The 21,129-nt window shown below is 42.2% G+C and overlaps 1 protein-coding gene and 1 long non-coding RNA gene across 3 annotated transcripts in view; both read left to right on the top strand.

Moving 5' to 3' along the window:
- Positions 1-67: 67 nt before the first annotated feature.
- Positions 68-9,991, top strand: LOC309884726. 2 transcript variants are annotated; one of them, XR_014318673.1, is made up of 4 exons: positions 68-456; positions 2,152-2,318; positions 5,472-5,685; positions 6,313-9,991. It is a non-coding gene; the product is annotated as an uncharacterized lncRNA (long non-coding RNA). The 2 variants fall into 2 exon arrangements; XR_014318674.1 differs by having other exon boundaries at positions 68-524.
- Positions 9,992-18,191: 8,200 nt separating this feature from the next.
- ZNRF3 (zinc and ring finger 3) overlaps positions 18,192-21,129 on the top strand; it is a 94,790-nt gene continuing 91,852 nt past the window's right edge. Inside the window, exon 1 of the mRNA XM_082774035.1 lies at positions 18,192-18,601. Within this exon, the coding sequence (XP_082630161.1) occupies positions 18,371-18,601 (231 nt within the window). The 5' untranslated portion in view covers positions 18,192-18,370. The remainder of the gene's footprint in view (positions 18,602-21,129) is intronic.

The following is a 21,129-nucleotide window of genomic DNA, read 5'->3' as shown; positions in this document are numbered from 1 at the left end:
CCGCCCGGCTTTCTGCCGTCGTGGCTCTCCCTCATTGGCCGGGGCGGCGTGACGACAGGCCCGGGGCCGCCCGCGGCTGGAGGCAAGGCCGGGCGGTGATTGCATCAGACGCGGGGGTGGCCGGCGAGCGGCGGAGGGGCGAGGCCGCGGGGCGCCGGAAGCGGGGGGCCCGAAGCGGGGGGCCCGGGGGGATCCTCGCGGCCGGGCCCGCGTGGGGCCCTCGCAGGCGCCAGCTGCTGGGTCTGGTTGCGGCGCAGCGGGTGTGGGGGGCGCTCAGCCTGAGCAGCGTCAGGGGCACAGGGACCGAGTAGGGGCAAAGCGGCAGCACAGTAAAACTTGCATTTCTGACATCCCAGGTACCATCTGTCCCAAATCTCAACAGAAAGCAGGGAAAGGGCCAGCATTTGTGGGAACGCAACTGCTGGGAATGGACCTATGCTGGATGCTGTGCAAAGGGTATGAAAACAGAAGAGGTTTGTGACAGACAAGAAGAAGCTGCTAGGGAGCCTGCAGCAGTGCTCCAGGTGTTCTATTTTGAATTGAATGTGTTTATAAGCAGTAGCAATATGATGTGATAAGTGAAAAGTACCCTTTTCATATTATCTAACGGAGTACGTTGACAAAATGTAATGGGTTGATGTTAAATCCGAGCTGTTTCAGACCCAGACAACTACGCGTTTTGCAGCTAGAAAGCCTTGCAATGTCATGCATGTACAAATTCAGCTGTTCGGCAATGTGCAAGCAATAATAGGCAGTTTCCTAGGGCACTCTGTTTTGAAATATCAGCCATACCTCAGTGCCCTAAGCTTCCCGGGATTTGCTCACGGGCAGTTAGTTGCCTGTTACCCAAGTGGTTGTGAAATGTTAAAATTTTGGTTCCTTGAGTTTATTTCTGAAATCCACTCACACAGCGAGTTTAAAATAGATAAGATGTTAAACATTAAAGGAAAAACATTAGCTTTAAAAGTTCAAAGGCACTGCACAACTGGTGTGCTTGTCTGGAATTATTCCAGTATTGGAGTACTGCCAGGCTTTCACGATAACAAAGAACAAACTCTGCATTTGCAAGTTTTTGTTTGTTCTTACTCACTGCAGCATGACATTTAGCTAAGTCTAATAGTTCATGTTTCTACTGTGACGCTTTTGTGAAAATTGTGGCGACTTTTGATAAACCTTTTATTCTGAGTGCAAAAAAATTTGTTCTGGTCCTGCTTGGCCCCTCAGATACCTATAGTTTAACTGCTTCTCCTTTGTATGTCTCTGGGGTTTGTAATCATATTTATTCTCTAATTATATTCAAAATTAAAAGTTTTACTGTTTTCTAATGAAATACAGACCAATATTAATATATTTTTCTAATACGAGACATTTGTGTCAAATAGGTTGCACATTTTTACAGCAAATAAAAATGTTGAACACTTACAGCAGACAGGCTGCCCCTGCTTCTGCTGCTTTCTGATATTTGTAGCTATACTTCTAAAACTGGCCATGATGTGATTTATCATATAGATACCCAGATTTCTTAGCATTATGGCTGAAGAAAAACCCTAATTTTGTATCTGTATGTGACTTAATTTTTCTAATTTTAAAAAGAACCAGAGTAAAAGCATCGTTTTCCTTCTACAACCAACAGTTATGATCATGAGTAAACTTCAGAAGCACATATGTGCTGCTGGGGGTATAAGAGCCATGTAACAGTGGTATGTGACCAGGCTGGAACAGTGACAGAACTGGAAGCTGCCATTGGCATTGGTGGTTTCCACTTTTACTGAATATAATAATGGTATCCATTAACATGCTTGGTGTTAGTGGTAGCAGCTGGCAAAGGAAAGCCCTGAGACCTTCTGGTCTTGTCTTGTTGAGTAATTGTAGTAGCATTGCTCAGGCTAGCAGTGGTATAGTTACTGAGAATATGTTTAGGCTTATAAATATTATGTTACTGCCTTAGGATACATAGAATCTTTTATTAACTATATGGTAAGCTACTGGGTAAAAAGTGGAAGCGAAAAAGTTAAATAAAGCTTGTCTTGAACTGAGGCACCCTTTCAGAAAGCTTTAATTAAAGGACTTCAAGTTTAATCCTGATTTTTGCCATTCTTTTTTCAAACTTGCTGTTTACACGTTCCTTTTTTCATATTTCTGTTTTTTCAGTCATTGGATTCAAGCCTGTGATCCACATGACAGTACTCAAGTTATTCAAGAAAGCTTCTTACCCTGCCTTTTAGTTCAGCACCACCAGCTAAAGGATGTACCAGTGAGGATACTGTTGGCTGTCCTGCCAGAAACAACATTAGTTCCTGCCAACACACTTTTATGTGGTATGTTCAGGTGGCTGACCCACCAAAGGAAATAATTTTGTTTAACAAAGGTGGAGAGGCTTTCCCTTTGTGTAATATCAGATACAGAGAAAGAAATATGAGTTGAATGTTATCTACATGTGAAAAAAGGGTGAATAAAGGAGGGAAAGAGAATGGGAGAGTATAGAGAAAATATAGTTTAACTAATAGCCTGAGAAAGAGCTTGTTTGCCCAATGCCTGTCTAAAACATTTGGAAGGTGGCTTAGGGTGTCAAGCTCATGTCAACAGCTGGCATATTCCCAGCTCTGTATCAATAGCTGAATAAATGAGAAGGGGAACTGTTCTGCAGCCTAAAACGAGGTTATTCCAAACCCATAATGTTTGTAATATGCTTTGTATTCATTTTATTTATTCTTAAATTTCATCAATACACATTGGGGTGGAAGAGTGCATCTCTCAAAATTCTAGTTCTTTCAGTCTTCAGGTGGAAATTCACCTTACCTTTATATAAAAAACTCTACTAACATAGCTGCCGAGTTAATTGTTAGCTGGAGCAGGGGAAATGTTTCACTTCAGCCATATTACAGGTTTTTCTGGGGGTACTGGCAACACTATTTCTTCTGGTCTTACCAGTTCAGGCTTCTTGGAGACATGGAATTTTTTTAGCTCCTCTGGGTTTGAATGGAAGGGCTGCTCTTAATTCTTGTAGTGGGTCACAACAATTTACAGGTAAGGTGATAATAAAAGGTATAGCACTTTTCAGCAAAGGCTGTCAAGCCTAGCAGGAACAGTGAGATATCTGTTCCTCGGCAAAAAGGTGGTACTGCTATACTAAGATTAATTATGCAGAATCTGTATCCTTTGCTTACTGTGTGGGGCTGCCAACCTGTCTGCATTCTGTAGGAAGTGAGGTTGGCTTTGCCTTCTCTTTACAGTGTCTCAAGCAAGTGCTGCAGAAAGGTGATTTTTTGCTCAGCTATCATCCGTTCTCAATTAAGACTTATTATTGAGACTTTGCCTCCTTGGCTTCTATGATTGCTTCCAGTGTGTCACCGTAAAAGTGCGGAAAAGACTGAGTCCAGCTTCAAACCCTGGTCCTCATGCAAGCATCTTACAAACACTTCAGATGTTTGCATTCTATTTCTTCACCCTGATGTTCTGTCCACATACATTACTGGCACCTGTTACTACACAGAATTACAATGAACAATGGTAGGTCTGCCTCATTTCCATCTTAGGCATGCGTGGGAGCCACAGGTATAGTCTGGAGATTCTTACTCTGGTCATCATTATAGTGCAGTACTTTGACCCAAGTTGCTTTTGTGGTTGAGGGAGTGATCCTATCACATTTGTACCTTGAGTGATTCTTGTTACACCTTTTCTTCTAGTGCCTTTGGAATGACATGCTGAAGTTCTGTATTTTCTCCCACAGCTGTATTTTAGCCACTATAGACAGTGTATGTTCATTCAGATCACGTGCCCTGATACTGGAATTCCATCTCCACATCCCAATAGATTTTTTTCCCACCATTATACTGAAGCTTTGCTTCTGATTGACAAGAGAAGTCTGAGTTAACTCAGACATTCATGAAGATTGGCTAGAGGTTGGACCTTTTACAAGGCCTTTTTTCAAGGAAGGGAGGGTCTTCAATCATTTTCATTGGAATTCTCAGCAGACAAAGGCATGGAAGCCCATCTTGCAGCTCCTCTAGGCAGTTTAGCAGCATTGCCCATGTTCAAAGAGGTTGTACTGTATTCTAAGTTTTCAGTAGGCATAAATTTCATACAGGACCTTATAAAAACAGGTAGGTGAAAAGGTAAGTTCTGAAAGACTGACAATAGATGCATGTATAGAAAGTGATTAACTTTTTAAAGTATGATTCTCCATTGTTACCCTGTCTTGTAATAACTTTTTTTGCACCACAGATTTTTTTTGTCAGCGAAATCATCCATGCTTCATGGCTTCTTAGTTTTTGTGTAATTCCTTATTTTACCATTGCAGAATACAAGGCAGCAGATTTATCTTAACATGCTCTGATGATATATAGTTTCTTTTTGGAGTAATAACAGTAAATTTAAGATCAAGTGACCTATATAATGAGGTCAGAATGTTCCCTGCATCTATATATTTCTTCTGTTCACTGGATTTCACTTGCATTATAGTTCCATTTACTTCATTTTCTTTAGTTTCCTCTAAAACTAAACAATTACCTGGTTTTAGGCAAGACCAGAATTAAACAAATATATACAGTTAAGTAGCGTTTACATTTTTTTTTGTCAATTTACTATTTATTTTATTTTTTTTCCCAGAAAACTGGCATATGTATTAAGTAACAGAGGTCTCATTATAGAGGTAGCCTGCCAATCTCTGCTCTCATCTGAAAGCTGATTACCCCCACCCACCAGTCACAGAATACTGATTATTAAAGACAAATCTTACTTGTTTACAAAGAAATTTCAGTATTTTGAGGTAAAGAGCTCTTAGTCTGATTTGTGTTTTGTCTGACAGAAACAAATTTCTCCTGCTTATTCAGAGACTGGAGTAATTTCTCCTTTTAAGTTCATGGGAATTTAAAAGGAAAAAAGTTACAGACAACACTGTAAATGAAAGGGCAGTGAAGGGAAAGGAATGTTTATCAGCAACCCTATGCTACTAGTTCTGTAAAAATGAAACACTACTGGAAAGCTCTGCAAACATTGGTCATGTAAACAGAGTTTTATACATAGTGACTGGATGCCCTTGGCAAGATTTATGTCATCTGCCCGTCCCTGAGAGACTCAACTGGGAATTAAACAGCAGTGCACCAGCTGGCAAGGAAAGTAGGCTCAGTTCAGGGAATGTGGTGGGTATCAGGGAACTATCTGATCTGTGAATGAATCTCACAGGCTAGGGGAGGTGGTTGTTCAGGGTCTTGTCTTGGGTCTGTGCTTTGTTCTGGCTTCTGTTTATAACTACCTTGCTTAAGAGATGTCGAGCCCATCCCTTTCCAACACCATGCCTTCATCCTTGTCTCTATCTCATTGCATGGATTCCCTTTTCCTTTATAAAGGTTCCACTATTGGCATCTCTGGTGCTTGGCTGTGACTTGTTTGACTGTAATACCTATTTCAATGATGTAGTTCTACTTCAGCTCCTTGGATGTTTTGTTTTGTTTTGTTTTGTTTTTTTCTAGCTTGGTCCTAAGCACAGTGTTCCACTTCAAAGATCTGCCAATACAGCTGATGAGAAAAATGCAGACCTGAAAGTTGTGCTGATTTTGCAGGATTTTGAGGTTCTGGAAGATGCCCCATTTTGACATAACTTCCAGATGTGATTAAGGTCTTGGCCAAACTAAAGGACAGAGTTCTGTGCTGCAAGTTCTCTTTAGAAGTGATGTTGTTTGAGAGGTAGTGTGTCCACTTCTGTGTATTGATGCATGATGATGCATTTGTGGTGGTAGTTACAAGTAAAAGGAAAAAGATAAAAGTACTATACTCAATTGAGATGATACTTTCAGTGCATCTTTAGGGGTGATGTTGCAGAACAGGCAATAAAAGAGAGACCAAACTTGCTGTTTTACTGTCCCAGTGAACTGGCAGCCTGCGTTCTGGATTCTGTGTAAATATTTAACATACTGAGTGAGATCTCTGAGGAAAGTAGCCAACTGTTGAAATCTCACATACCTAAAAGCTCCTGTTCCAGTAAATTTTCCTGTTTGCACATCCTGGTTCAGAACTGGAGCCTCTGCTTGGAAATACTCTGGGAGGTAAACAACTGTGCTTAGGAAAATTTGATGACTACTTCCTGCTGGCAAAACCTAGCTCTTTGGAGCAGTGCTAGCTTTTGAAAGGAAATACCTTCTCCTATTTCTTAGGCTTCATTCCCTGGGCTTTGGAATTCTCTTAGAACTTCAGAGTCCCTGAGAGTTCTGGCAACTTTATTGTTTTGTTGTTTTGAAATTATTTCCATACATTATTCTGCTTGAGTGCCTTCACCTAATTCTATATTTTTTTTTTTTTTTTTTTTGTACACAGAAGCCTGTATCCAGCTGTCAGAAGAGAGCCACCATGAAAAGGGGCAGAGAAAAATTATCAGGAAGCAACAAGTTAGGAATGAGTTCAGTCTCAGCATAAGTTCAGCATGACCCAAAATGTGAGGAGCGTTATCAGAATTGTATGCCTCCTACCTCATACCTTTTTACTTTGTTGAATGCTCTGGTGCTCACAGAGGGGCAAGCCTATTATCATTCCTTTCTGGTAACTTCATTTGCTCTGTTAGCACTTGATCTTAATGATGATTCTCAAGTAATTGATCTGAGACAGTTGAAGCTCTTTCTATGCTAATTAAATGGATTGTATACTAGTAATTGAATGTGGAAAATGAAGTGTTTTTGGGTGATTAATTAAAAGTTCCTGTCAGAGTTTGTAACTTAGGTGAGTCTTTAATAGGTAAGTTGAAATAGAGTAAATAGTTGCTTCATTCACCTTTGCATGAATGAATCAATTTTTAATGTAGTAATTTTTTCTTTTTAGCCAGTCCCAATTTAATTGCTTTTTTTTTTTTTTTTTTTTTTTTAAGTCAGAAGTCTATTTGTTGGCTTTAAACTTAGTAGCGTGGGATTTGTCCATTACTATTAGTATCAACAGCTGGCACATTATGCACACTAATTACAGGCTTTGAATTTATTTTGTATTGTTTATATATTGTTCACTTTAAATAGTGGTTTGCTTGAGGTAGGGGCTGCAAGAACAGCAATTTGTACCATACATTGACTCCAGGAACACTAGTCACGATGTTAAATTGAGAAGTGTTTATAGTCCTAAGGCTTCAAATAAGTTTGGAGTTGTGAAAGCTTTTCCTGGTTTTTAGTGTGCTTTGTACCAAGACTGTGAGTAGCTTTGCTTTTCCAAGTAATCAGATGAATAAAAACTTCTGATTATTGTAAAAAAATCACTATTTATACAAAGCTCTATGGAAAACATCAGGTTTCACAAGACAGCTCAATGACACAAATTTAGCTACTGTATCAGGACCAAACTTGCTCAGGTGTGCAGTACTTGCCAAGACCAAGCTCTGCTTGAATAGAAAGCAACAGCACAGGAAATACTCCATGTATCTAATTCTGCTTAAAACTTTGTTTATGACAATTGCAGTAGCAAGAACCAATTTTTCATTAGGAATTACTGGTACTGGAAAGTGAATTTATGCAGGTGGATGCAACTAAATTGCCCTTGTTTGCTTCTTTTTTTTTTTTTTCTCAAGGCATATTAAATTTAACCTTTAACTTTTTCTCTTTGCTGCTCATCAGTTAGTATTTAGATTGTATGTAAATGTTTTTCAGAAATATGTGATGTATGTTATTTATATTGAATGCTTTTTCAAAGAGAACGAACTGCTACATGCTATTGTAGGAATTATGCAGCTGCCACCTGGACCACGGTTCCAATTATGCTGTAGCTACCTGTTTCAGGAATTATGCTATCACCACCTCTGACTTCACTTGGTTCAACCCTAATTGAATGCCTCAAGTCGAATCAGCTCATTATTATAATAGTGATTATTTATTAATATAACACTTGACAGTTTGAGCTGGGTGCCTCCAAGGAGTGACCTATATTGTCCGATAGCCTTCTGATTTATAGTCCTCACTCCTCCACATCTCCTTTGCACGCTATCTGTGTTATCCAACAGCATTTCTGGGCCTCGGCCTTCACCTTCTACTGATAGGTCTCTTTCTGTCTCCAGGCCTTTATTTGTATTTATGACTTCTCTTTTTCTCTTATCTCAAAGTTAGGAAACTTTGTAGTTAGTCTTGTTCCTACTCCCTTGTATTCTAGTTTCAACTGGTTCTGGGTTACTGGTTTCTCCATTTAAAAACAAAAGGTTAAAAGTACATTCCTATAGCCTTAAGGCTCCCTCAACTTTAGTGTTGAGGTGCTAAGCTGTTACGTATTTCTTTTTCTACAGTCTCCTTTTGTTTTTATTAGCATACCGGCTACTTATATGGGTGTTGAATAACAATAGCCTCTAATATAAGTTGATTTTTGGTTACAACACATGTTTCAGTAATGTATATGTACGATGATACCTGTAGAGATACCTGCAAAAGTAATAACCCATATGCTGTGGTCCACCTGCAATTTCATCTGTTTTCCTCTAATTTCATAGTACTTTGGCTAAAGGTGTCCCCTTTTCTATGGTAGGTATATGTCCCACTTCAGCATGCTCCCAGAATTTAACCTGTATTTAAAACATAAATTTAAAACTCACCAGTCAGCACTTCTCATCCCCAGGGCCCTGAGTGAACTCACCTGATGCCAGCAAATGGACAGTTGGAGGTGAGAGGGTCTAATGGTGGTTGCCCAGGGTCCTATCTAGGTCACCAAAACTGTTGAAGAAATTACACCACTGCTCCCATTAATACAGGATTTAATGCAAAATTACTTTACTGTCGTCATTCTTTTGATCTGACCCTAGGGTCCCATGGCTTAAGAATCAGGTAATATTTTGAAAGATGTTTATTAGTCTCATACAATTCTACAGCTCGAGATGGATGCCTCTCAGGGACCCCATTTCATATTGGCTTTGGTTTTATGTAGTTTTTATGAAGTAACCTCCCTATAGCAGCACTGTCAGTGCCCTGCTGTTCTCCAGACAGTCATTATTGTCTGGGGTCTCCTTGCTTCTCAATTCATTCATCTGTGGTTTCCTTGGTGGTATCTTTGGCCTGAGGCCTTTTCAAGTTTGTGCATATTTCCCTTATCTGCTGGTCAAAGCTAGTTCTTCTGATCTTAGCTATGCAGTTTCACACCAATGTTACAAGTGTAGTTTCTCATGGCCTAAGGCTTGATTAACTTTAGTGCTAAGCAGCTAATGCTAAGCAGTCTGCTTTCTACAGTGATGCCATGATGAACACATAAAATTAACAATAATCTAGGATACAGTGAAGTTGTAACTGGAACTGAGTAGAGCTGATGCATAGCAATTGGGGGGGGCAGGTTTAAGAATACAGAGAAAGACATTTGTGTGGATGTATTTGAAGGTACTTCTTGCAGAATGAAGGGATATTGCTTCCAAAGATAATTTTGGAAAACTTGGCTCCAGGTGTTCTTATTGATTCTTTCTGTCCTTGTGAAGATTTTACATGAGCAAATAGCTTATAGTAACAATTATAGTTTATTTCTTAGTACTCGTTTTTCTTTCTTTGCTTAGATAATCTCTTGTGCCTGCCCTGAAGGAATCAGTATATCATGCATATCTGTACTGCATTGCAACTCTCATATAAACTTGTGCTGTATATTGCACAATAGTTTGCAAAAAGAAAAGGCTGCAGTTAACTAAATAAGGATATTTTTAGTATGGTTTAACATATTTCAGTTTTGCAGGTCTGATTCATTATTATCTTTTCCCTTTGGTAGACAACTGTACTTCTACAGAAAGAGTGAAGGGTTCCTAAACCAGAATGTTTGCACTTCATACAGATTTAAATAAATACACATTGTTCAAGACATTGGAAACCTTAATTTTTCAAATATTAGCAGGGAATTTTGTTAACTTTTTATTTATTTTTTAATCATTGAAGCTGTTGTGGCTAGTCTGTTGATTAATTTGGATTGTTTCAATGCTGGTTAACATAGAAAAATTGTGTTTCCCATTTTTAACTTTAAATAGAAAGAGAAAGTCACGGATAGATGACATTTTTTCTTAACATAAACTGCCACAGTGTTTTCTGTTTTTTTTTTTTTTTTAATTGAGCTGACAAGTGACAATAGCTTGTTAATTTATATTAGAGTAATTGATGATAATGATGAAAATATATCTTTGATAAATATTAAAAGCATTTTGCCCATTTCAGTTGGCCTTTTGTTCATAACTGCAATAGTAAAATTTGAGTGCATGAAAATGAAGGGTATGAGAGGCATCTTTAATTCAGACTAATGTTTCTGGAGATATTTTGGCACATTTCATACATACCTGGTGAGTTTTGCCAGTGGACAAAGGAACTTCTCTAGCTCTTCGAGTGTAGGAGGTCACCTACTGGTTGCTCAGCTTTAGTGCATCTCAGCATCTCTTCCTGAAATGCAGCAGCAGATGTGACTTAAGGGGTGTTGGAGATATATTTCCATGTACCAAAAGATGGTAACTGTTGATGCTGCTTCAGTAATGGAAACTCATCAGGCACTCAGGCATATTTGAGTAAAGCTTTCAGTCAAACCTGAGACTTTGTGCTGTGCAATCATGTCTCCAGAGATGTAGGATAACAATTTTACCTGGTGATTAAAGTGGGCAGGCATGTATGTGAATTTACACAGAAAATGATGTATCTCCTGTTGACATGCTTATTAGGAGGTACAGCAATTTCATTTGCTTATGAAATATGCTGTTGTCCTGGTCTCTGCAGAGGGTGGTGTTAAAACGTGTAGGGAACATGGACAGTAGAAAGTCTGAGTTATCAGTTACTGAAATCATCTGGAAAGGCACATGTGGTGGTATGAATGAGATAAGCAGCTCTCTTCATCCTTTATATGGCTGCTTGTTCTGCTGTGAGGACTTCTCAGGTACAGTTTACTATGAAAACACAGTTCTCAAGTTTGATTTAAGAATTACTCTAATGGAAAACTTACCTTCTCACTCAGTTAAGAGTCAAGTAAGTTCCTTTGGTCATCAGAACCTCTATCCAGTTGTACAGAACTCTGCTGCTGGTGTTAGATTGCTTGTGATACCCATTTAAAGCAAAGGTAGATGTCACCGCACTGCACAGTGCAATTAAAGTATGTCCTGAATCCCTCAATGATGTTCTTTAATCTACACAAGGGGACCTCTGAAACACGACTTGCTTCTTAAACTTGAATGTAGCATAACAGCCCAGAATTCCAAAGTAAATACTAAATAAATATCTGTAATGTAGAAAGAAGATGCTGAGTCAATGTAATTTATGGTTATACTATGGGACCCTTTTTTTCCTTTGCTTCAGTTTAATGATTTGATCAAAGGAAATGGCAGGCAGTTCTTCCTCTAGGAAGGACAGCAGATAGAAACGGAGATGCAAATCAACTTCAAAGGAAAATTGCTAGTCTCAGTTAAAACGGGCATTTATAGCACTCATAAACCATTATTAAGAATACTTACCAACAAATCCACTGGTACTATCCAGACTTTGTTATTTTGGCAGTGTTTAAAATGTAATGTTTAATCATAATTCTTTCATTTTAATCCAGTTGTATTGGCATGCTTCTTTTTGATCAGTCAGTGATATTTTTCTCAGTTTCTGTTGTATCTGACCTGGACTTTGAAAGAAAAGGCAGTGTCTTAGGCATGGATGAACAAGTGAATGGCTGTGATTAAGCTACTGTGTGAATTTATAACCTAGAAGCAATTTGAGCTAACTGTATGCACGTTTACATCCTCTAGTTAATGTGACGTAATCTCATGCCCACAGTTATTTCATGGTAGCTTGTTTTTGTGCTCACATTCTCAATCCTTCTCCAAATGCTTTGGAGCGATAATTTATGAATTAGCCCAACTGTCTGCAGTCATCATACACAGACTGATTTTTCAACCCAAAGGTGTGTCAGAATTATTATTTAAAGTCTAATGCTGAAGTGAGATACTATGTTTTTTCATGGGGGGACAAAGAAGGTGACTTTGCCCTCCCCTCCCACCCCCCCCAAATAAATGATTATTCTCATCTAGCATTCTCTTTTGGTTCTGTATGATCAGAATTTTTTTATTAGCTGGAGATAGCAACAATCCCCTCTCCTCCCCTCCTCTCTCTTCTCTTTTTTTTTTTTTTTTTTTTTTTTTTTTTTTTTTTTTTAACGGCAGCTTGTGGTGAGACTTGTGATGAATACCAGTTAGTTAAAAGGAAAAAGAGTACCATTACCTTCTATGTGGGTACAGTATTGCAAATACTTCAGTTGTTACAGCACAAATGTGAAAAGGTCATTGCTCACCAGTGGGGGGAGACAGTCACTGGACTCTGCAGTGACATGTTGCCCTCACCATTGTGAATGGATTCCCCGCTGAAATATGCCAGTCTGAATTATCTGGTGTTCTCAGATCACTTCATATGATAAATCACAGGAATAAGAACCATCTTTTTCTTACTATTTAATTTGTTCAAGCTGCCCCTTATAAGAGATTTTCTTTTTTCTTTTCAGAGTGAATGAAAGATGAATTATGCTCCACACAAGGTCTTGTTGACACTGAAAACAGTCTCAATCAGACAGAAATTCAAAATTCACAGTAACTGAAGTGAATTTTTAATCCATGCTCATTGGTTAATTTATTTATTTCTTTGAGAAGGTACCATATTTTCCTTTGTGATGCTAAAATTTTTGATGCTATCTGAGAAAAATTCTTTAAAAGTTCACATGATTATTGGCTGAAAGTTCAGCCAGTCTTTTGAGTGCTGTTTTTGCTCTACTTATCACAGACTAAATAAACAAAACCTAAGAGTGTTGCAGGTTGTCAGGTAGCTTAGAAGAGGTTGGGTTTTGGTAATTTGTCAGAAAAAAGCATTTAATTGAAAATGTCATCTGCTCTTTGCTCTGCTAATAACTGATACTAGTTTTCAGCCAGGGTCACTCAGTAGTCAGGAGGATAAAGAAGCTAGTGCCAAAACAATAGACCCAAAGATACATTGTTTTCTGTATATTTTTTCTTAGTATTGCTGGGACCCTACCCTTATCACCTCCCTTCAGCAACCTGAGTTCTTGTCTTCCCTGCTTTTCACATTCCTTAAGCATCCCCCTCGAGCAAAAGACAACATATGCTGTAGCTAATCTGCTGCTGTGCACATACGTTTTTTCTGGCTTCTGCCATGCTGAATGTGTAACAGCTGAACACCATCCCCCCCCCCCACCCCCCAAGGGACACTTCTATACCAAACATTTACATGCACACATTTCTTTATGTCACTTCACAGTGGTAACTCCTTAAAATGCATATTAGTTACAAAACCTTCATGTTAATTAAATGGGATACATTAGAAAGGATCCTTTTTATTAAAACAAACAGATCTGTAAGATCAACAACAAACAGACTGTTCTTTGGGCAGTGGAATTGAAAAAGCTCAGCTTTTGCCCTAGCTTTCCCTGTCTCCTGCATGTCCTTCTGGATGCTGCTGCAGTACCAAGTCCAGAGCCTCTTATTTTCACAAAATTGCAAGAATATACTGTCTTAAGACCTCCAATCTGCCCTTAAGCTTTGTTAAAAGTAGCTAATATGTTCGCAAGGATGATGGGGCTGTCAGGCAGATAACGCATGTTTAATTTCATTATGGAATGAGGCTAAAAGAGGTTCTCAAGGGGTTCTCCAGTGTGCTGTATTTGTGGTTGACTGCATGGATATGACAGAAAGCAGCTTTCAGACATCTTTTTTCAAATATAGGGATAGCAAAGATTGAGGAAGCTGGATTACTGCCTCATTTAATATTGAGAATGGCTGGTGATCACATTGTGAGTGGTTATCAGTGTTTTGTTTTCTTCTTGTCTGATGTGCAGGGCTGTACTTCCTGCACAATATTCCATCTTTGCTCTTGGTACAAAATCATTAGTTTCGTTTTGGGCCTTTTCTGTAACATTAATCACAGTAGTCTGTGGGTACTACATTAGCATTGTTTTCTCTCAGGAGCACTGTGTGAGGAGGAGAACCCTATAGTACCCATTTCTTTGCCAGGAAAATGAGACGTAGGAAGTTTAGTGTCAAAAGCATCCATTGATGTTGACTGCCCTCTTTTCAGGACATACTTTCTCAGACCTTTTCGCGTTATATATCATTTCATTATGTTAAAACCACAGCTCTCATTGACCTCAGTTGCAGTTATAAATGCTTGAGGCTTCTGTATTTCAGAACTTGTACCTTGGTTTGTTGTGTAGAGGGGAAAAAAGAAAACGTATTTGATGTATTATGGCATAACTGAATTGGCAGCTATATGATGCTAGGTGAGAAAGAAGGCAATTTGAAATATTTTATTGTTTTAATAATAGACAGTCCTTTTTTTTTCTGCAACCTCCTGCTTGGATTTCTGCCCAAGTAGGGGGAACTCAGTGATCTGAGACCTAGTGCCTCATGTCAGTCTTTGGTATTTTACTGCAGGGAGATTTTGCTATGCCTGCAGTCCACAGATATGAATCATTTTGAAGGGTGGATCATATCTTTACCAGCTTTTATTTTGGCGCTAGGATGCCATCTATTTGTTGTATAGAGCCCCATTCCTATATTTTCACTAGTTAGTTTCCAGGTTTATTTGTCCTGCCATTTCTGCATTCCTAACTCTCAACGTAATCTGGAAAGACACCACTTCTAGGTGGGTATAAGAGAGCCTATTCCTAGATAATATCCAAAGAGTACTGATGATTGTGTTTCATTAATAACTAAGGCAAGGGTCTTATCTATAATATTTTTTCCCTGTACTTCCTTGATTTGTATCTGCAATGGGATCCTTCTGTGAAGCAAAGCTCTATGGGGAAAAATGTACCCATGTAACAGAAGACTTTCACAGTATATGTAGACAGGGAACAAGATCACTGTTGAATCGTCTAATCTGGGTACTCCCTGTTTTCTTGATCTTTAAATCCGAAATCTTACTAATATCTCAGGGTATGGTGTTTATGTAATTTTTAAAGATTAAACAGAAGAGGGGGGGCGGATGTAGCATACATGGATGCTTACTGAAGGCATTTAAGTTTGATGCAATGGAACTGACAGAGTTGCCTAACATTTGAACCGTTAGACTGCAGCAGTAAATTCAAATCCACTTTGTTGACCAGCAGAGAAGGACACAGCATTCTCAACTTCTTAGTTTCACAGCTGGGAATCAGGAATGTCAAGTTCTTTCCAGCTTTTGTAGGACTGAAGCTGTCTTTCACACATGCTGAGCTCTTGTCCAGGCCTCCTAGAACTCCTGGCTTTCCAGCTCACATCTCCACACCTAAAATTACACTTCCCAATATTATTTTAGCTTGCTGCTTCAATATAAAAATAATCCTTCCCCTCCTGGGCTGTTTTTAGCATGGGTCTCTTCTCTAATTCAATTTGCCATACAGCTCCACAAAAGCTACATTGGCATAGTTAAGGAAGCATCACTGAAGTGGAACAAGTGATAAAGGAAGAGATGTTTAAAATAAGTACTTCCACCAAAACAGGCAAACTTCTGCTAAGTATGGCAAGGTGTGCTCAGTACAAAACTCACCAGTTGGCACATCCAGTCTGAAACTGTCCTCGGGCTCTCACTGTGCCTGCAACAGTGGGGAAGAAATATCATAATGCTGGGCAGTTCCTCCAAGCTATGTAAGGGTGTCCAATGGGACAACGTATTCTGCAAGAGGCATTGTTTGTTACTTTCTATTTGACAACATGCACACACCCCACTAACCTCTGACACTGAAATTCCAACTCTTTCTACTGCCCATCACCTGATTAGATACCCATTGAGTTTAGGACAGTTGAGATGCATTGACCTGCAACAACTTAAGCAGTTTATTTCAATGAATGCGTTATTATTTAAGGTAATTCGATTTACAGTGGCACTTTTTTACAAGAAAAATATGTCATGAAAAAAGACATCCCAAATCTGACAAGCAGGGTATAAAAACTTGCTAAAGACTAGAAATTAAAGACAATTCACATAAAGGGGGGGGGGGGGGGAGGGGTGTCTATGGAATTTAACAATGTCATAAATGGGTCAGATGAATGTCAGGAAAAAAAACTCGTTCTTAATGGTGACTTAATCTCAAAACATTGATGGAGGGTGGGTTTAGAAAAGCAAGTTGCTTTCAAACACTAAGTAGAAATAAAACTATTAACTAAAAATGAGTTGCTTCACTGCCTTTCACATGCAAATGGATAGGTATTCCATGTGGTAGTTTACTCCTTTAACACTTTGTTGGAGCTGCGTGTTCTCAGTGCTGTCTCCTCTATAGTAGTTTATGGTTCCTTTGGCACTGTGATTGATTAAGTCCCATTCTGATACAGGAAGCAACTGTTTTGGGAGATTTGTGAAGTAGGCAGTTGTCCTTCAGCAGCTCATGGCTTCCTGTTCCTTTCTTGTTTTTCCTTCTCTGAAGAAGCAAAATATGGCTGGGCTGGTAGGAAGGACCCCATGATCAGATCTACCCCTTGGCATGGGTCAGGTAGGATGAACAGGGAAGCCTTATGCATTTATTACAGCACTGGAGAGCAGAGCTACCTCTAAAATATTTTCCTTGAGATACAAAATCCTACTCAAGATTTTTGGAAAGGACTTCTTGAAACAGGTGAATAGGTTGTAAGCAAAATGAGTCATCTGTGGAGAAGCAAGAGAAAATGGTATGTTTTGATTCTTCATTTTAGAGACCTGTTCTCATTAAAAGGAAAAAGAACGGAAGAGCATAAGGCCTACAGAACCTCTTCTGGAATCCTGAAGGAATGAGAAGGCATCAGGTTAAAAACTCTAGATGTCATTTGCTTAAACCACTGAAGTTATTGAAGAAAGAAAACTAGCTGAATGTCAAAAGACTTTCTCCTCGTGATACATGCACGAGGGCCCACATAACAGCAACCCTCATCGTAGTAACAGTCACCCCTGCATACATCTCACCTTTTTCTATAGGTTGCGAGATAATGTAGCTGACTGGGAGAAAATCTCCCAGAGTTCTCATCGTTTAAGCTGTTCCCATGTTGGTTATGATGCAGGGAAGCCTATGATATCCAAATATCAGCCATTTGTTTCACAGATGAAGGAAATTCAAGTAGAGGTAGTTTGCAGTAAGGAATTAATGTGCAGTAGATGCTATGCATTTCTGAAATCATACTGAACCATAACTTCATAATATAAAAATTATGTGTGTTGACCACATTTGAGCTTGTGTAGTGTGCTCTGTATTGTAACCTGGCTAGAGCACAATGATGCTCCTTCCAGCTACAATTCTACACATGTAGTGGTTTCGGCAGCCTTGGATCCATTGTACTTGTCTTTCTGGTTATGGGGGTATTTTGTGGCCCATGGTAGAAGCCCAAAACATATGTTTCTTTGATCCCTTCTTGACCCTTCCTTAATGGGGAAATGTTCAGTGACTTGTTAAGGTAATGCTGCTCGCTGTGTCACACTAAGGATCTGACTGTCTTGTCTCATACTCTTGCAGAGTATTGAGTTCAAGGAGCTGGGTCATTCCTGCTCCACACGCACATACGGAATGTGCTGGATGCTAGCAGCATGCAGGAAATGGCAAACGTTAGATTACTGCCATGCATGTGCTGCAGAGCAGCAGCGTCTCTCCTTCACAGAAAGAACGCTGCATTTGGTTATAAAGAGAAAAAGATGGCTCTTGACCGCTCAGGGTGCGTCCGTTCACGGGACGTGTACCACCAGCAGCCGCGAAGCCCTCACGCCCAAGAGCTCCGTGCCTCCTGCACTCGGGCACTCCTGAGGCGCAGGCTAGGAGAAGCCCGGCGGCCGGCGGCTGCGGCCGGCCCGCTCCAGCCTCCGCGGCTCCGCTTCGCGACGGCCTCGCGGGCCGGGCAGCCCAACAGCCCCGTCCCCGCGGGTCGGGCCCCGGCGGGCGCCACGGGCCGCTTCTCGCGGCCCAGGTGCTCCCGACCCTGAAGGCCTGACCCGCGTGGGGCAGCCCGGCCCTGCCAGGGCCTTCCCGAGCGGCGCGCGGCGCGGTGCCGCCCGGCCGCCCTCGCGGCTCCAGCGGTGCTCGGGCCGGGCCGAGGAGCCGGGCCGAGGAGCCGGGCCGGGCCGGGCCGGGCCGTCCCACGGCCGCCCGCTCGCGGCACCCAGCGCCTCCCGGCGCAGCTCGGCGAGCCGCGGGCCGTGTGTGCGCCGAGGGAGGGACGGAGCGGGTCAGAGACGCGCGGAGGGCGGAGATAACCCCGCGGTGGCCGTCACGTGGAGCAGATGAAAGGGAAGCGGCTTGGCAGGGCGGAGAGGAGCCGGGGCGAGGGACGGGGAGCGCGGGGCTGGCGGCGGCGAGGAGCGGGGCGCGGCGCAGCGCGGCGGGAGGGCCGCTGCCATGGGGCGCTGACCCGCCCGGAACCCCGGCCCCGGAGCTGGAGCCGCTCGCGAGCGATGCGCGGCGGCGGGGCGCCGCTCCCCCCCGCCGCGCGATGAGGGGCTGCGGGGCCGGCGCGGGGCTGGCCGTTCCGCCGCCGCTGCTGCTGCTCGGGCTGCTGCTGGCCGCGGCGCCGGGCGCGGCGCTGGGCAAGGAGACGGCGTTCGTGGAGGTGGTGCTCTTCGAGTCCAGCCCCAGCGGCGACTACACCACCTACACCACGGGGCTGCAGGGCCGCTTCTCCCGCGCGGGGGCCACGCTGAGCGCTGAGGGCGAGATCGTGCAGGTGAGCGCCAGCCGGGGAGCGCCGCCTGCCCCAAGATGGCTCCGCGGGCCCGGCCGCCCGGCACCTGGCGGCACAAAGCCCGCGCCGGGCCGGGCCGCGGCCCCACGTGCGCCGCGCGGCCTGGGGGCGCGGGGCGCCGCGGCCGCGGTGACAGATTCGCGCTGGCGCACAAAGGCCCCGCCGCGCTCCGCGCCGGCGGCGGGTCCGAGGAGCCGGGGCCTCGCTGAGCCGGGCCGGCGCGGAGCCCCGCGGGGCTGCCGGCGGCGGCGCCGCCGGAGCCCGGTTTGACAGCCCGCGGCGCCGCAGCCCGCGGCTCCCGGCGACGGCTCCCCCGCGGCGGACCGACCCGCGCGGTCCGCGGCGCGAGGCCGCGCCGGGCCCCGTCTGCGGCCGGGGAGCGGCGGGGCGGCCGCGCCTGGCCCCGCTCCGCGGCGCCGTGCGCCCGGCCCGGCCGTCGGGCAGCGGCGGGGGCGCGGGCCCCTCCGCCGAGCGCGGCGCGGGGACGGCCCCTCGCCGCGCGCCGGGCTGCGGAGCGCGCGCTCGGGCGGCTGCCGGCTGCCGGGGCGCCGTCGGGGCAGCGCCTCCCGAGCGAGCAGCCCGGTGCGAAAATGCCGTGGAGGACGCCGACTGCAGCAGGCGCTTGCTTTTCATCTTTGTTTCCTTCTGGACGTCTGGTTCTGCTGGGCGGCTGCGTTGGCATGCCCGATACGCCCGCTCTTGGATCTCTGCGAAGCGATTCCTTCTTTTGAAAGCTTCTCTTGACTTTTTCATCGGATAAATAATGTTTGTGTTTATCAGAATGCAACTGTTCTGTACTCTGTTTGAAACTCTGGAGGTGCTTATCAAATTTCTTTGTAGTCACTTATAATTGTTGACTTTTTTTTTTTTTGGCCTTTGGCTAAGTAAAGAAAAATGACTTAAATGGTGTTTTAATAAGTTTGACTGTTAAGCAATTGCTAGTAGCAGTCCGTATTAACAGTTGCGGAGTTCTGTATATGTATGCATACATACATGTGTATGTGTGTGTGTGTATAATTAAAAAAAAAATCTAGTGGCTAGTAAGCTCTAAAAACTAGTAAAATGCTAAAACCGCAAATATGTGAGTCTCAAAAAAAACCGCTTTTATTCTTCTTTTGATGTAAAGAATTCTGATTTTTAGCGCATGTAATTTCAAAATAGTTTCAACCAGTAGGCTTTGTTGTAAAAATTCACTTCAGGCAAAAGAGTTGTGGACAAGCTGCTGATAAGCATTTTTATTTATCCTTCCAGAGAAAACAGGGATGGAACAATTAATGTATGTTTCTGACATTTTAAAAAAGGTAATGCCACTAGGGGTTGAAGCCGATACTGACATTTTCTTTCCTTTTGGTACATTATAAAACAATATGTGTTAGACTCAACTCTGTAACTTTGGGGAAAGCAAGAGACACTAAAGTTTCACTATGCGTCAGGTGTTGGTGTTAAGAATAGAACAGAAGCTGTTTACTGAGGTCATACTTTTCTTGAGATTGTAGGTGAAAGTGGAGAAAAAAAATACACTCTTTGTTCAAGACTCAGGTTTGAATAACTTTAAGGAGATGTATTAAGTGGAGTTTTGTAGGCTTGTTATGTGTAACATCAACCATCTGCTTCCTCTAATGCCTGAATAGACAGCCTCCAAAATAGGAAAGACTAAAAAGATTTACCAAATTATGTGGCAAATCTTTTACAGTCATTTACCACTCAATAAACTGTTTTGCTTGTTCATCTGTACATTTGGTAGATAACATATCATGTACAGCCTATTTTTTTGTTGTTGTTGTTTTTTTCTGAGCCACGGGGTATGCTAGTTGTGTTTTGGAGAAGAGAAAACATCAGACATTGCTCCAGAGCAGCTAGACTAAATACTATCAGTTGCATTTTCACCACTGATGTTTTAGATTACACATTGCATCCTTGTCAGTGTCAAGCTTCCTTCATCTCCTGAAAGTCAATTTTTCAGAGCCAAAACTCACATACATTTTCACAATGTTGTCTTGCCTCTGCTTTTCATATGGGCTGTATATTTATGAAACTGTATGAATCTGCTGGTTTGGTTCATCATTTAAAGCTCACTATGACATTTAGAAAGGGATCATGCAGCTCATGGTATTAAGAACCTGTTCAGCAGTGGTACATCAGTCAAAGAGCGTCTCTTGGCCCCAACCATTTTGTCAATGCACATGGCTCTTTCAAAATGTGTTTTTCATTAAAATGAAATTTTAGAAATTCTTGAAAATCAGGCACGCATTAAAGAATGAATCAAAGCAATTGTGGTTTTTGGACTACACAAAGACTTACTTTTGTTTATGTTAATAGCATCAATTACTCATTGGTGTTGAAAGTCTCTGAACAACAACAACAAAAAATTAAAAAACAGTGCACTTTCTGCTTTTGATAGGTCACACATTCACTCTTAAACTGGTTATTGGTCAGATTCCTATCCAGCAGTGGTATGCTATTATATTGTTTCTCATGTTATTATGACCAAGTCTTATTAGGGTCAAGTG

The sequence above is a fragment of the Aythya marila genome (genome assembly GCF_965140915.1).
Source record: "Aythya marila genome assembly, chromosome: 17".
NCBI lineage: Eukaryota > Metazoa > Chordata > Aves > Anseriformes > Anatidae > Aythya > Aythya marila.
This window is presented reverse-complemented; position numbering and strand designations above follow the sequence as displayed.